The sequence below is a fragment of the Cinclus cinclus genome, chromosome 1 (assembly GCF_963662255.1).
Source record: "Cinclus cinclus chromosome 1, bCinCin1.1, whole genome shotgun sequence".
Taxonomy (NCBI): domain Eukaryota; kingdom Metazoa; phylum Chordata; class Aves; order Passeriformes; family Cinclidae; genus Cinclus; species Cinclus cinclus.
The window spans coordinates 33,623,759-33,640,743 of NC_085046.1; the positions used below are offsets into that span (position 1 = coordinate 33,623,759).

General features: G+C 38.1%; 1 protein-coding gene across 1 annotated transcript in view; it reads right to left on the reverse strand.

Annotated features, from left to right (window-relative positions):
* JAZF1 (JAZF zinc finger 1) overlaps positions 1–16,985 on the reverse strand; it is a 181,496-nt gene that overhangs the window by 73,668 nt on the left and 90,843 nt on the right. Inside the window, exon 2 of the mRNA XM_062495981.1 lies at positions 5,978–6,050. Coding sequence (XP_062351965.1) covers positions 5,978–6,050 — 73 coding nt within the window. The remainder of the gene's footprint in view (positions 1–5,977; positions 6,051–16,985) is intronic.

The following is a 16,985-nucleotide window of genomic DNA, read 5'->3' on the forward strand; positions in this document are numbered from 1 at the left end:
AATTATCATCTGAAGTTTGTCTTGTTCCATCTCCAGAACAAGTCAAATAGCAGAGCATAAAGATATGGCTACATGAATAAAACCATATGATCTACTTGGTCACTGTTAACTTAAAAATAGGCTTACACAGAAAAATATTATCTGGCAATTGATATGTTACTTTGATCCCATTCTTTCTGTATCCTGCCACATGCACTCAATCCAGCAGCTACTGGAAGCAATGGCATACACCTTCAATGTGATGAGAACCAACAATCCAAGGGAATCACTGCACATTTACAAAGTTGTGATATTCAATTCAAATGAGACAGTATCATGTTATAGGAAGGAAAAGTTAAATTTTAAGACAAAGAGGAAGAACTGTGGTACTAGGCGCTATAAAATGTAGCAAGTCTTAACAGGTGATACAGCAATACTTGCACAGATTCATGGGCTCATATGTTCCCATGCAGAAAAACTCATCCATGATAGAATTACTGAAATGGAAAAGTCTCCCTTGTCTCTACCCTTCTGTTTCTAAATCACGATATAAGATTTAAGACAGTGTATGCTCTACCAAGAAAAGTTAGGATGGCTCTTAATTATACCTTTTTTAAAAAAAAAAAAAAACCCTGCTTTTTATTAATTCAAAAAATCAAATTAACTGTTTTGAGATCAAAAATAAATTTTAAGGGGTTTTATGTATTTATTGGTAGCATGTCTTAATCTATTATGCAGCACAAATGATACAATTTCAAAGTGGAAATATCGTGCCTGAATTAATTAGAAAGACTTAAATTCTGATGTACTGCTTATCAGGTGAATGATACAGGGAATTTGCTGAGATGCAGGGAAAATGGTGAGGAAGATGCTCACCGTTTCAGAATTGTTTCACTTTCCATAAGCCTTCTCCAGGAGAATTTATTATGATGGCAAGGAAGGAGAAACAAACACACTTTTCTCCAGCCTCATGACTTTCTGTGCCCCAACAGCCATTGCAGCACATCAGAAGGCAAGGAGAAGCTATGTCCCACCCCAAGTTAGTCAACAGTCTTAGGATTAAAATATTTTTGGGGAATTAAAGGGGAGAAAACTGAATTCCCCCACAAATTACTCAAACAATTTAACGCTTATGCTTATATTACAAAGGAAGCAACAAGATTTTCACTGCTACTGAGACGATGTTTGGTAGAGCACTTTGATGGCACATCCAGCCATAGGCTATGACCTCCAAGAGGCTAAAGTCTTTCATTGGCTTCTTGTTCAACTACTGCTCAGAGCTTACCCCAGGAAAATCTCTCAGGGTTGAACCACAGGAAAAGTGCAATGTGTTGCAGCACCACATGGTTTGGATGCTCTGCTGAGAAATTGATGCCTAATGTTTTTTCATATAGTTGTAGCTTTGTAGATTTTTAATATATAGTTGTGTAGTTTTGAGCACTTTCTCACACTTTAGAACAATAGCTGACCCTTTCCAACACATTCTTGAAATTCCATTTAGTCTTATTGTCAAGAAGAGAATTTCTAACACGGACATTTTTTTTTACACCATTGCCTGAGAGATGTAACAAGATATAGGGCAAAGAAGCCCCTGGAGCAACTTCAAGGGGCAGACCCAAGTGTGGGTTGCTAGGGCAACTGGTCCCTTATTGGATGTACCTGCTAGATGTACTAATTAATTAACCTCATAAAAATCACAGAAATCCTCTACCATGTGTGCACATTCCTGTATTTTGTGCACCTGAAAGCTCTTTTTAAAAGAACTGTGTTTTATATTACCACTTCAATATTGTTTGCAAAAGTTTTTCTTCTGATTCCAGTCAACAAAACCCCACAGATGTAGCCAAAGGACATTGCCTCAAATCCAGAAACATTCTTCTTGTTATTGCATAAGTAACATAGTACACACTAAACATAACACTACCTAAAAATGTGCCAGTTTTCGAAATAACAATCCAGTTTTGATCACAGGTTTCATTTGTGCTCCCAGTTGTGCACAAGAATGAACTTTATAGACATTCAACAGTCTCATTCCACAGATTGCCTAGAGGCAACACCGAAAACGTTCTCACTAGTGTGCTTGAACTGCTTGCAGGATTGATGCTTAAAACATATTTTATTCTATAACTCTTCAATGACCTCAATTATGAATAGAAAAACACTATTAAAAAGAACCTAGGGTTAACATAATTAAAGCATTTTGGTAGGTTTTGAAAGATTTTAAGATTACAACAGTCTTTATTTTCAACAATTCCCTAACATAGCTGTTATGTGATTTGAAGTAGAAACAGTATATAATTATGATTGCTTAGTTTCAGTTGTAGGTGCATACTAGTTTTCTTTTTTCCCCATCTGGATGAAACTGTTAAGCAAAGCAATTACTTTATCTAAGAAAAATGTATTTCATGGAAACTGTATTAAATACAGAATTAATTGTTCTTTTTATGTTATGTGTTTCCAAAAATACAAGTTACTATGGTACTTTCCAGACTTCATATTCAAGGTGAAAGGAATTTACTCCAATAACCTATGGTTTTTTCTTATTTCTGATACTTAAAATCTAAAAGTTTAAATACCCCCATTAAAACTTAATTGTAAAGAATTTTTCATTCACTAAGTTGGGAATAGCTTTTTTATTATAATTTTTTTTTTAGTATTACCTTTTCAAACAAAGGAATTATTTGTATGCCTCTGTTTTCTTCTCACTTGTGCTAGTAATATTGGTATGTTTGTTTTGTTGGTTTTTAAAAATCCCAAACATTCCCAAAAGAGCTGCTTTCCTTGTTAACAGGTAACCAACAGAATCCACATTAAACAAACTTTCAAATATGAGAATACTGAGAAGTCTCTCTCTTCATTAGACTGCACCAGTCTAAAAGCCTTGGCTGTATGCTACAGTGCCAGGTCATAGAGCAACCTCGAGAGCCAGACTAACACACTCAGAGGCACAAACAATGCTATGCAGATTCCAATAAACACCAAGCAAAATTCATAGTCATGTTTATTAACTTTAAGCTATAAAACCTGCATTTGAGTAGCAGCATAAGCAATATTAATCACTGTGGCTAACTACTGCATTTCAATGCAATACAAAATATAAAGGAGTCTTGACCCACTACAAAGGAAATAGTGCTAGAAAGTACTGGAGGATGTTGGCCCAAGTGCTCATTTGCAACTACTCCTGACAGATCACAGCCAGTGTTCCATTCTTGTAGTAGCACCACTGAACTCCTTGCAGACAAACCTCTCCTGTAGTTATAGGACGGAAACAGATTAACTGCATCTGCTTTAGCTATAGTGTGTCTTTTATTGATTCCAATTCTGACTTCTAAGAAGCCAAACCAGAAGAACGCAGGGAATAACCATCAGTACTGGGGACTGCACTAAGGCTACACTAAACTTTGTCTGAGAAAGGGATTTGTGGCAATTCAGTCAGTGTCTGATGGAAGTGTTTGATGTAGCAGTAACAAACCATTATGACCCATAATTTATATTTTGTCCACCAGTTTTAAAAGAAACGTTATCTGTCCACATGAGGATCACACACTATGGAAGCAGCATCTGTGTGTAGTTACTGAAAGCTGTAATGGCAGTAAATCTCCAGCAGAGAAAGAGATGGAGCCTTACAGATTTAGACATTCACAATCTGAGGGCTGTCTCAGAACTTCAGTGCTCAAACAGTATTGCTATAATAATATGCCTGAGAAAATAACCAGAGATAGAAGGGAAATGGAAACAAGACTGTGTTTCAAGTTGTAAACAGAGACTCCAGGACCCTTCCCTCTCTACTATCTGTTTTACTGATACTTTATCCTCCCAGCTATCAAGCCAGACAACCCAGATTTATGCTTTGTTTTAGCTCATAATAGCCACCATACAACAGGGCAATGGGCAGAGCATAAAGCACACCCATTTAATCTTTCTACCACAACATATATTTAGTGTACATCTTATCATACAATTTTGGCAGTCCCTGAGAATCAGATGTCCCTATTTTCCCAGGATCCATGAGACCGTATGGCCCACACAGAACATACTGAATATACAAACTTGCAGAAGAATATTGTTTTAAGGTCTGTAACTCACAGCAGGAACTGAGCTAAGTTCAGTTCCACTTGGAAGCCATAAAAGCATGGGTTTAAAAGAAGTGCAGCCGTATCTGGTGTTTGATATCTAACAGTACGCAACATGTTTATGACATGTATTAGGCTACAAAATTTGAGGTCATAGCCTGGGACAACAAAGCAGAACTCAGCTCTGGCATATGTACTGGGAAATAGAAAGGCATGTCTTGTACTGTAATGGATATTGCTGCTCCCTCAAGAGATCGACTCACATAGAGCAGGTGGTTCAGTGAAAAGATACTAGCACTTTGGAAAAAATTGAAATACAATTAAAAGAGCAACTAAATAGCAGCTGGTTCAAGCACAGGTCAATTCAGATTTGGTTTTACTATATAAACAACACAGTTCGGTTCTCCAGAATTATTTTTCAGAAATGACAGGGTAAGAAAGTTTGGACAAAATATGTAGCAACTAAAACTGTCTCAGTCACACATAACTGTTTAAAGGGTACCAAAATAATGACATCTAGATGAGGTATCACTTTCAAACTACTTTAAAAGTAGTCTGATTCCAAACTAGATGGTCAAATCCCACTGTCTTAAAACAAGTCCCATGGTCAAGTACCTGGTCTTAAAACAGCTTTTCCCCAATAAAAAAACAAACAAAAAACCCCTAAAATCTTTCCCCTCTCTTATATTAAGTAAAATAATCAGGATGCAAAAAGAGAAAACACCCAAGTATATGATGGAAAGAGGAAAACATAACAATGTGCATGACAGCATACCAAGCCTACATATTGGAAAAAAAAGTTTTATACATTAAATGAGATCAGCAGAACTAAGTGTTTAAAGGGTCATGGCTAATTTCAAAATATGCTTTAAGAGTCGGACTCTCTCCAGGAAGAGCAAGAGTTACTTGCCAAGTAGGAAATCATGTCAATACTGGCTATTCTTAATCATCATAGTCTCATGTAGTGGAGAAAATGTAGTCATTTCACCAAGTGAACACCACTTCTAACTTTCATAACTCAAAATATTCTTCCCCCACACACCCACTGACACTTTTTTTGTGACAACCACCATTTTAGAAAGTCCAACAGTGGATTCTGTGTTCTTAAAAATGTGTTGGTTTTTGCTTTTGTTTTACTTTTTTCCCATTTTAAAAATCAAGTATAATTAGAAAGAAAAATTTTGCATGGCTCATGAGAGTTTGAATCAACTCAGTCTATGTCAAACTAAATCTTGGGTTATAATCTTCCGGGCTTCCAGGATTATGAATTTGTATCTCATCCTCTAGACAACAAAAATTAAAAAAAGCAAACTGGTCTTCTATGTATAAAAAGCAATAATCCATGCTGGAGTACCCCAGGGGTTTCAGTACCACCATTAGTCAATAACTGAAAAACTAAAGCTCTCTTACTTAGAAAAGTACTTTAAAAATTGTTTAATTTCTTAATTGCTTTCAAGTTTTAGGTTATACAGGGCTGGTAAGCAAGACTTTAAAAGATATATATTGTGGTTGAAAATCTTTTGAAGTTCTATAAAAAAAATCTGCTTATATATTGAACTATTTTGAGATAGAATTTTTTTTCAATTGAAAGTGAAATCTTTCTCTACTCACTTGTGTGAAGTACAGTAAAACAGAAAACTAAGCCAAGAAAAGTTATCTTGTTTGGCATGAGATTTAGCTAAAACATAAAGAGCTAAAACCTCATTCCTAAGTATTTGAGCAGTGCAGACGAAGGGCTGCCTGTGCCCTATCCAAAAGAGATTAAAAATTTAGTTAAAATTTAATTCAACTGTTTTTCCAAAACAGGTGCTATGATAGTGTCACATCCCATGCTGCAAAACAGTGCATCCATAACCATGCCAGTTAGGTAGAATATATATTGTGCAAACCAAGACCAGTTACACCTGAAAAATAGCCACACTTACCTGTTAATGTAACTTAGAGCAACATAGGTTGGCTGCTGAAGTTCTTGTTTCTCTAATACACGAGGGTCTGTATCTGGAATAAAGAAATACATACACAGAATTGAGCTTTCTGTATTTACACTGAAATTAGGGGACTGAATGTTGCAAAGTAACCTAAGTGGACACCAGAGATACAAAATAGCTCAACCTTGTTTATCCATAGAGCACACTTAGTGCAGTTCAATCACTCTCTCATTCATTCATAAACACAGTATTGCATTACTTTAAGCAGGAATTTGAAACATCAACAGTGATGTAATTTCCAACTGTCACACAAGCTTTCACAATCCCCCTCATAAATATAGGTTTTCACTGCTTTCCATGATTTATAGTATTAAATGGCTCAAGCTTGCTTCTTTTTTAATATAGCTATTTTAACATTTTTAAGGTATTCCGAGAGTGATTAGATCTCTTCTGTTGGGCCTTGAGACTTTTCTTCTAAATTTCTGAGTTTTCTTCTCTCCCTTCTCTACAGCTTATTTTCTGAAGCTCTGAATCAGAATCTGAATACAAAAACACTCTTGAAGTAAAATGTTTGCTAAGCAGAGCACTGCCCACCAAAAGCCCTGAAGCAAACATATCCAAATTCCCTCGGGTGCTAACTTTCTTACCCAATTGAAAAAAATATGTTTTCAATCACTGTTTCCATTGTCCTTTGCAGTTAAGTTGTGCTTTTATCTAACAAAGGAGTTTTGGTTTGAATTTCTGAAACCAAAGCCAAGGGAGTATGTCCATAATTTAGACAGTTTTCTTATACCAAGACCCAGGGTTATACTGAAGTTTCAAATACAACTTTGCCCTGCATAGTTGAGTTGATAGGCACCTTTAGGAGCTGAGCATAAATAGTCTTCAAAAATTCCCAATGGAAAGTGTGCATCCTGCCTGTGCAGGTTACTACACAGTCATTAACAATATGTTTTATGCATTACTTGAAAAGCAATTCTGTGTGTAACTTCTTCATTGTAACTATCAAGAATAAAATCTGCCCTTACCAAATGGCTCCCAACAGCACTGCTGTTATCTCTCTTATTTCTGAGAACCATCTACTTTGTGTTTAGTGAGAGGGGGAGGGCGTGGGGCACTCCAAGCAAATCTCGTATTTTGTATTGCTCTTGCTTCCTTCTACAGCTTTTAAGCATCGTTAATGTTTAAAAACTCATTACATTGATAAGCACATAAGTTTGACTTGATCAGTTGCTTTTGGTGGTTTTTGTTTGGTTTGAAACATGATGTAACTATTTTGAAATCTGTCTCTTTCCTGTGCCTTAAGGAACATTTTAAACTGAACTGAATGGGGATAGTGCTTGAGGGTTGGTGCATTTGTCACGCCACTGCTGAAGCAGATGTCTTTATTCAAGGAGAAGCCTCTGAAAGCTCAGACTGATCTTAATCTTTCCCCTTATACTTGCTCCTGCACAATTTAGGCCGCAGGATTTGCTAACATACCTTTATCAATATATCCCTGAAGAGATAAATAACCCTAAGGAAGTTCAGTGAAGAGGGATAAAAGTACAAGTGCCAATCCAACCAACAAACCCAAGCCTGCTGTTCTTAAGAGGACCAGATCTTGCTGGTGCTTGGGGAAATTCTGCAGTAATTGCCAGTATGTCACACTCCATATGAAGCTAACCAAAGACAGAAAAGCATCAGTGATCTCCTATGTTGTCTAATTCACTTCTCTGAGAAAGTTAGGTTCACACATCATACAAAGATCTTTTACTTGCCTTTCCTTCTATAAAATCCACCATCATTTAGCAGGCAAGCATACAACTACTGCCATGGTGAGCTCTCTTAGATTTACATCTCAGTGATGCATGGCCTGCCATGAAACTGTCTCGATGCATAAGGTCTGCAGGGCATTAATCCCAGCCAGGACTATCTGAGAACTGCTGCAACCCAAGTTCAGCATCTCTGGTTAAATGACTGTGTCTTTGCTAATCCAGTTCTTAAATGGGATTAACCTCCACCTATAAACAACAGTTTCTGTGACTGAAGGAGACAAAACTGGGGCTGGTTTACATCAGAGTGCTGCAGATTATCTGTGGGAGAGGACAAGGAAAGGCTCTAATGGAGAGTCCACCACCCCTCCCGCAGCTTGCCAGTGGCTCCCTGTAACACCAGCTAAAGACGAAAATATGAAGACAAAAACCAAATGCCCCATAACTTTTGTAGGAGTGTGTTATAAAAGCAGAGAGCAATTTGCCTGCTGGCACCTGGAGAAAGCAGACTTCTGTCTCTCAGTAGGTACTGCCTGACACACAAGGAACACAATGCAGATTCTATTCGAGCTATCTATCTATCCATCCATCCATCCATCCATCCATCCATCCATGTATCAGATTTCACATGTCTTTAAAGTCAATTATGTTGTATATACCAATTCCATAAAATAATCCAAGACATGATAAAAAAAATCTTGCATGAATTTAGCACTTGGAATGCTTGACATTTTTATTCCTCTTGCAACCAGGTGCTAGGTTGCCAGTCATGTCAATGCTTCATTCACTTCTACACTGCAGAAGGAACTACACATAACACTGCTGGGTATTATTTCTCTTCCTCAGCTATAATATTAAAAAAAACTCCAAAACACAGAAACTTGTTCTGGGGCCATGGCAAAGCCCTCAGAGAAGAGCAGAAAAGAGGAGAAACTAGACCAGCTGTGACACAGGTGGCAGCAGCCATGGGGCCCTGGCACAGTCCTTCCCCAGTTGAAGGCCATGAAGATCACACTGGCAGCCAGGCACATACACATTTGGCCCACCACTGCCAGCTTTTTTCTCACTGTCTAAAAATGTCACCAGCCCATTCCTTTCTGCCTCCATTCTCTCTTCCTCTGCCCAGCCTCCTGCAGTGTCTTCCCTCTCTCCTGCCCCTTCCTAACTCCAATTCTTCCTATATATCCTGCCCTCCATCACTCTCTACTGCTTTCACTGTTATGCTCCCCTCTCAAAATGTCCCAACATAAGAACAAGTTAAAACTTCCATGGAGATCTCTATAACCACTTGTTCACTCTCGTACCAGAGGACTACACATAGATGCAGTTCATTCCCAGCCCTCTTTCCTTCTGCCCCTGCCTGAGCCCTCCAACCCTTTATTGTATTTTACTTCCAATTTAGGCAGTCTCTGCTTACACTGCTGATGTTAGTTAGCACTCTTTTGAGCAGAATGAATGTACATTGTTAACAACTACAAAAAGATCACAACCATCTCAGACTTGATACAAAAAAACCCCAGCATAATTAGCACTTCTTTTCTTTCCTTTTTAAGGAATAGCAAGTACAGTTACAGTAAGATTAAGCAGCAGTATTCCCTGATGCTGGACCTTCAAGTCTGGACTTTCAGCACTTTGCTTTTCTCATGCCTGAGCACATTCATACAGACACTAGCAATGTTTTCCAATACCACACATGATGCCCAAATCATGGCTTTGAACACGTGCTGCCCCACTGACCAGGATGTTATGCATCAGCCAACACTCTAATTTAATCTGATTCAGGAATGAGGAGCAGGAGAGACAAAAATCTGTTGTCAGTCTCACAAAAAATAGCCCTGTATAATGTTACATGTTTAGTCAATGTTTCTTCAAACTCACATAGATGGTCAAAGTCAGCCAAAAGCAGCCTAAATAGTTTCCAAACAGACACCTATAATGGATTAAACACTCACAGATGACAAATTTCTTCTTGAAAATATTTAAGCAATATAACTTAGGGCTGATCTGAGTTCCCTTCCTTGTAAGAAAAATATCCAGCACACACACAAAATTGATGCCGGAATTTGAGGGGACTGGTTGATTAATATTACTTTAACTAGTTACCCTCACTTCTTGAATTAATAAGGGCTATCCAAGACTCACTACTTCTTTGGTTTTGAAGCAACGCTTTAAATCCAGTAGAACAAATTGCCACCTGTGGCATATTAGCTGTCTTCATTATGTGTCTCTTCTTAAAACCACTATGTGCCACTGATTTCATTCCACAGTGGGAAGAATTACTTTCTGTTAATGCTGTGAGCATTTTTTAGCTATGTCCTCCTAATTTACTATGGTGTTAGATTTTTTTCTTTTTTTTTTAAATGAAGTATTATCAAAATAAAATCTTTATCTTATATGAACTACTCCAGAATTTTGTTCTCCATCCCAGCACCTCACTATTTTAAAAGACTGAAGTGTCCATGCTAACATCCATAAGAGAGACCTCAGTCATTCCTCAGTCATCTGCAGGATTAGACCCTCCCAATTTCTCACATCCACAGCTTGTTTCATATTGGACAACTAGACAAGCAGTATGAGTGGATAATTAAGGCTGAGAGACCATAAATTGCACTGAGCCATCTTTGAACTGTTCACACAAAGCCAGGCATTTTCTGTGGAGTATGTTCTAACAAAATTAATCACTGACTACTGAAGCATGCTATGATTACTAAATCACCTCACTACACAGAAATAACTTGCAGCCTGAACGCACTGCAAAATCCTAACCTGGCAAAGTATTTTAAAGAGAGCAAATAATAAACAAAGGCACACACATCCTGTATAAGCACAGTCTTCAATTATATAACTTGGTTCTACATTAATATTTCTGCACAAAAATACACACCACATCTTCATTGTATATAATGCAGCAGTAAGTTTTACCCTGCAAGACACAAGACAGTTATCAGAAGCAGCTTCACTTTCATAAGAGCCCTGGCTTTAATTCACTGTGAAAGATCACTTTTCACCTTACAAGATGCTAACAAATTCCAGTGGCATTATTTTACAACCACAAGCTTTCTTCTTATGTGGACCAGGAAAGGTCACTACCACTAGCAAAGTGGTAAAGATAGCCACAGAAAAAAAATAATGACCTAAAGGTGGTAAAAAATTACACTGCTCTTCGACATCTTGAATATGAATTGGCCAGTCCTGTTTTTACACCTCCTGCCACCATTTAACTAAAGCAGAGGTTGAGGTCAAGAGTGACAGAAGTCCAGGTGCCTAAAGAAGGAGACATGAATCCCTGCTCACTTACAAATGCAGTCACACTGGAATGTCAAAATTTTTTGGTAGCTGTAATCCTCCAACAGATTTCACAGACCAACAACCTGACTAGCTTCTTTATGGCTGATAATTATACTTTCATCCATCTTTGTCATAGGGGTACTATGCTAATTGAGTGTGGGGATGATTATTAGGGAACAAATTCCAGCCTAACAAAGTCTCTCAGTGAGCTCCAGTGAACCTCTGGTGAGGTGAGAAGTACAAGACAATTCACTGATGTTGCAGATACTACTTTTTGGAGGGAAGGGTTTAGAGATGTCCATATCTTGAAAGGAGAGGTTTTAAAAATATGTCTTCTTTAAGTCATATCACTTTTATACCAAGTAGTTACAACAAAAGCAAAAAGGCAAAACTCCCCTTTGTCAACCCAAGGGTCTTATTTCCCTTTCAGTTTAATCTCTAAAAGGGTAACAAAATGCTTCTGATGTAATGAAAATAATGGCCCTGCAAAGGATTTAAAAAAGATTTTTAAAGCACATATTTGCAAAGACCAAGGACTTACAAGTCTCTCCCAAGTCACTTGGAGATGTTAATGATAATCTCACCTTTTTGTGCAAGATCACACTGGATTAAATGGAGAGCAGCGAGGTTCCCCAAACTCAAACTTGACTCTGTCAGAACACCCATACACACGTTCTGCTCACCCACCAGCAGGTTTTCAGAGCGCCTGTCTTGTATTTCACTTGGCCTTGAAACTGGCTGATATAAGTCAGCTCAGCTAGTTAATTAAAACCTACACTTCCCTTGAAACTAGCTCGCTTCACTAATGATGCCAAGGCAAATATTTCTGTTGGCATCCTCAAAAGTCTGCAATTGTTTCTGTGTGGATGTAGCTTAAAAAGCCAGAAATAGATAAATTCAATGTTACTGGAAATTGCTCCCCATCTAAAACCTCCATTACAAGGAAACCATTATGAATTTAACAGTATCAATTCCAAATGCAGCATTATTCTGGTCTTCTTATAAATAAAAAGAAAAAAAAATCACAGGCAAATTAACACAGTCCTTTAATTATATCTTTAATAGGAAAAAAAAATGTCCTCATCTTCAAAAAGGAGATTATGCTCTTTGCTTCACAGACAGAACACTGGAGGATAAATGCAACACTGCAAGAGTTTTAAATCTAGAATTAATGAACACCTTGACTATTTAAGCACAAGTTTAGGTTCTTTCCAAGACCAAGGTGTTAAATGCCACAGAGATGGACTTATCAAAATGTGTGAAAGAGATCAGACACCAAACTTTCACATTTCCACAATAACCTTTTATAGATGACTTAGCTCTCTAAATAGATGACTAAGAAAGCTACATTCACGCAAGTACAAACAAGAAAACACTGTACTTATGTCAACTTTCCCAGTTTTGGTGAACACCAGAGGCTCCAGAATGTGTTTCAGGACAAAATTCTGCCTGCTTGGTCTATCCCAGAGCTGCAAAAATTTCTCAGTTAGCTGCAAACAGTTTATTTCCTCCATCGAATTGTACTTAAGTGCATGAAGCCACGAAAAAGAAACCCTTAAAGACACAGGTTACATGAGTTAGTTACAAGAAAGTCATGCAACTGCAGGATTTCTGGCCTGCTGGGGGACAGCTCAATTGTAATTACAATTGTTGCATTACAGCAGGAGAACAGCGCAGTCCAAAGACAACGCAAAGCACCAGGAGTCACAGCCCAAAAGCTGAGCCACTGTGGACTTCTCCCAAAGCCTTCAAGCACAAAAAGGTTATCATTAATCTTAATAACTGCAAATTACACATTACACATGTGGACAAGTGGTTAGCAAAAGGAAATGTCAAACAGAAGGTTTATTTAAATGCAGGCTGCCTCTGTGAAAAAACCCAACTAGTATAAACTGGGAATGCACACACAGGCAGCTGGAAGGCAAAGCAGCAGCTGCTGACTTAACACCCTGGATTAGCACACACTGGCCCCTTCATGTTGGTGCACCACCCAAGGAAGTGAGGCAGTCCTTGTGGAGTTCCCAAGGAAAATGGTAATTTGTAAAAACTGACTTTTCATTGGAAAGAAACCATGATCCCAGGGACAGTACTCCCAGCATTCTGGCTTCATTGAGTCTTAATGAATGCAGAACCTCTGAGATGCAGAGGACATCACTGCAAGAGGGAGTATAAAAAAGGGTCAGAGAGGTTCAAAAGCAGAAAATTGTTGAAAACCAAAGCACAAAAACCTTTGAGAACACCACAACCAACAGCATCCATTCACTAACTCAGACTAACACAAATGAAATTCCATTTTGTAACACGACCCTTGTGAGACACAAGAACTCAGGGTTTTGTTATAGGAGAAAATGGTATATTGGTGGGTGATAAAAAACTACATGGTATTTCAGATAACCAACACAGAAAAAAGTCTGTGCTTTGCTCTTACAGTAGAATAGAACTTTTTATATAATTCTACTTTGGAGCAATCCTGTTTCATCCTTGCAAGCTACCACTATTTAATTCAGACTGGGAACTTTTAAAAATAATTATTCCCTTATCTTGTCCAGATAAACAGGGGTCTGATTACAACTTCACATATATTAATTTAATGCACAGTTACTAAAAGTATTTTAGCAACACAACTCAGATGATCACTTGACCTTTTCCATTTTTAATTTAAAAACCAAATAGCCAAGTAAACAAACAGAAGGACTTGCAAAACACAAAGACTGAAAAACATCTTTCATTGAAAAAAAAAAATGTGATGCAACCATATGCAAGAAAAGGTTATTTCAGATATGGGCAATGGAAAAGAGAAAGAATGCGTGGAACCCAGTCAAGGGTACTGAATCTTTAAAAAATGTTCTAATTTCTGCAATTAAGTTAATTATTGCACAGTAGTAAGTGACTATAGTGCTCTTCAGCTGCTGAAAGCAACCTTTGCATCTGTCATGCTGTCTTCAACCGGGCAATTAAAGTGAAAAATGAGAGTGTGCATAACTTTCCAGTACCATGTATTATATACAAAGAACAAACAAATAAGAACCAAAGTTCTTAAACCAAACCCTTGATCAACTTAGGCATGCTTTTATCTGTTCATTTGAACATGTGCTTTCCTACTCTTGAAATCCTTATTACAGATAATCTACCGTCTTAAGAAGAGTTTTCCCTTACCAGACCTTAAGAGAACTTTCCAATTCTCTGTCCCCAAAATAATTTGCATTAACTGAGGCTGAGTAGTATAAAACATTCTAGCTGTGGGCTTTCCTGGTCTCCTTTGGAGTGGTGCAGCCTGGAGATACAGCCCAGCCCACGAGGACCCTCTCAGACCTCAGGCACACCTGAACAGGCTGGCACCCACAGCCTGCAGTTGCCTCTGGCAGGAAGAATGGCACCCAACCAACCCACATTTAAGTCATCTCCTGCCATGATCTTCTCCTCTGAAAACCCAAACAAATGTCCAGCAGCAACTACAAGACAGAAAACTGTGTAGGAAGGCATAAATCCCTAAGTCTTTCAGAAAATATTGTTGTGCATTGTGATTGAAGACACCCTCAATCTCAGTAGCTCACGCCTCAGCATAAAAAGAGTAATGCTGTAAATCAGCTACTTGATTTCTATTCAAACATAACATAATTGCTGGTAACTGTCTGAAAAGCAACAAATGCCAAAAAAAGACGTCTTTGTGATCTTTCAGATGTAATGAACTGCAAGCACACTTCATGTGCCATGATGCTTTTCCATTTACTATGCTAATTAGTTTTTATTTGAAACACACAATTACTGCTGCAACCAAATGCAATCATTAATGCATTTATTTGATAGGCAAAATATTCATGAATCAAATTGACGGGAAACAAGCAGTACTGGAAAGGTCCCTTAGAGAAGGAAAAAACCCCTCCAATACTGCTGCTATTTAATTTTACTTTTAAAATATTCGGGTTTTGAGCATTTGAAATGTTAACATCTTGCTTGCAATTTCTAAGTGCAAATACACTTAATGAAGCTTGACATAGAGAAAAATTAGAATGCCTTTTTCACAGAACTTAACAACATTTAATTCAAGTCAAATAACCTCATGATATGCCACTGGAGAGTAAATAAAAGGTCCATTTGCACTTAACAGCCAAGCACACAGGACATAAGATATATCATTAGTAATCTCTAAAATAATCCCAATTCAGTAATTAAATGAGCATTTTTATTCCTCATCACACTATGATATCTCTCTTGGCTGAGAGTTTTAAAAACTCGTGTACTGTGGAAAGGCATTCACTCAGATCAGGGAAGGTGCCCAAAATTAATTAAAAGAAAACTTAATTCATGATCTAAGGATACTCTTCTCTACTGAAACAATGAGCAAACCACTTTCACGACCTGCAGCACTGCTCCCCAATGCCCACACCAGCCCAATGGTCTCTTTAATGACTTTTCTTGGCCCCGACCACAGCGGGAACAGCACTGCACCATCGGCAGAGCTCCCCAAACCAGGACACAGCAGGAGCCCATGGAAAGGACTCCTCTGGCCCACTTAGCTGTATTTCCTCCCCAGGTGACTCCTGGTGCCAGCAAAACCCCTCTGCCTGCATGGCTGTGGCTCCCTGGAGGGGACCTGGTATTGGGCTGCCTGTGGGGGAAAGAGTCTGTCATTCCTGATGCTGCCAGACTGAGAGAGTGGAGGAAAAGGAGTGGACCCAGCCCTGCCTGCAGAATTTCTATGCGTTCAGTCAATCTGCTCCATTTCCAGCATTCACACATTTGTCCCCTCTCTAAGGTCATACACAGCATTACCCAGTACATCTGGAAGTAAAAAAAAACCCACAAAACTAAACAAAAATCAGGAGCATTCATCCTGCTCTTAGCATTTTGCCAAAATTATAAGGAAATAACTTTTTAGAGTTGATAATTGATTGATTGAGGATTGAATTCTGTGGGTTTCCATGAGAACCACGGTCTCATTTGGGCAAATCCATTGGGAAGTTCGGCCTTTTTTGGGCAAAACTTGGTAACTAGTAGTTGAAGAATAATCTTTACACAAACCACAAGGCTCTGCTTTTTTCAATGTGAGGTGAGTACACACTTAAGACCATATTTTAGGATAAACAGTTTAGCATAAAGGAAGCAGTTATTTCAAAACAGCTATTTTTCCTACTAAGAAAATTGAAAATTTATAGGTTTGTGTTTGGTCATCATATTAATATTACTCAAATACTCAAACCCTTGTTCTCATATAATTTTAACAATGAAAACCTGGCTAAACAAAAATAAATACAACCTAGTATTACTTTAAATAAAACTTATATATATATATCTTGACAGTTCAGATGCTTGAGGGTTTTATTTCCTAAAGTAGTAATGATCTCCAGGAGTTAAAATAATATGATTATATCCCAGCTCCATGACCAGCTAAACCACAACTGAACTGCAGTGGCACATAATTCATTTGCAATGTCAGAGGATCTCCATTTCAGACTATCAACACAGCACTAAATTTCCAAGTGTCACTGGAAACAGGCCACCTCTAATTTTGGTTGGAAACACTAACATGAACTGTTATAAGCAGCACAGCTGGTATTTTACCAGTTCAACCTCTTCATCTTTACCAGGAATGAGAAAGGAAAGCCTTTTACTCTCAGTTTTATACCGTGTCTTTGCTCCTCTGCAAACAGTGGTTGAAGGATTTTTTTGGTTTATTTAAAGAGAGGATTGTATGAGAAGGGAACAAACATATTTTTCCTGTGACTCACTAAAATTACTATAAGCAGCTTATCTTCTGTGCTACTACTCTGCAGTGGTGTAAGAGATGGGATTCTTAATCTTCACTTCCAGCTGATAGGGAGCGCACAAAAATAAGGCATTTCTTAAAAGGAAGAAAGAAAGAGCATAATTACCTAGCATTACTGAAAAGAAGCTCCAGAAGACAGCAACCATGCCAGGTGGAGCATGGACAGGAACCAGATGTGTTAGAACACCAAGTGCTC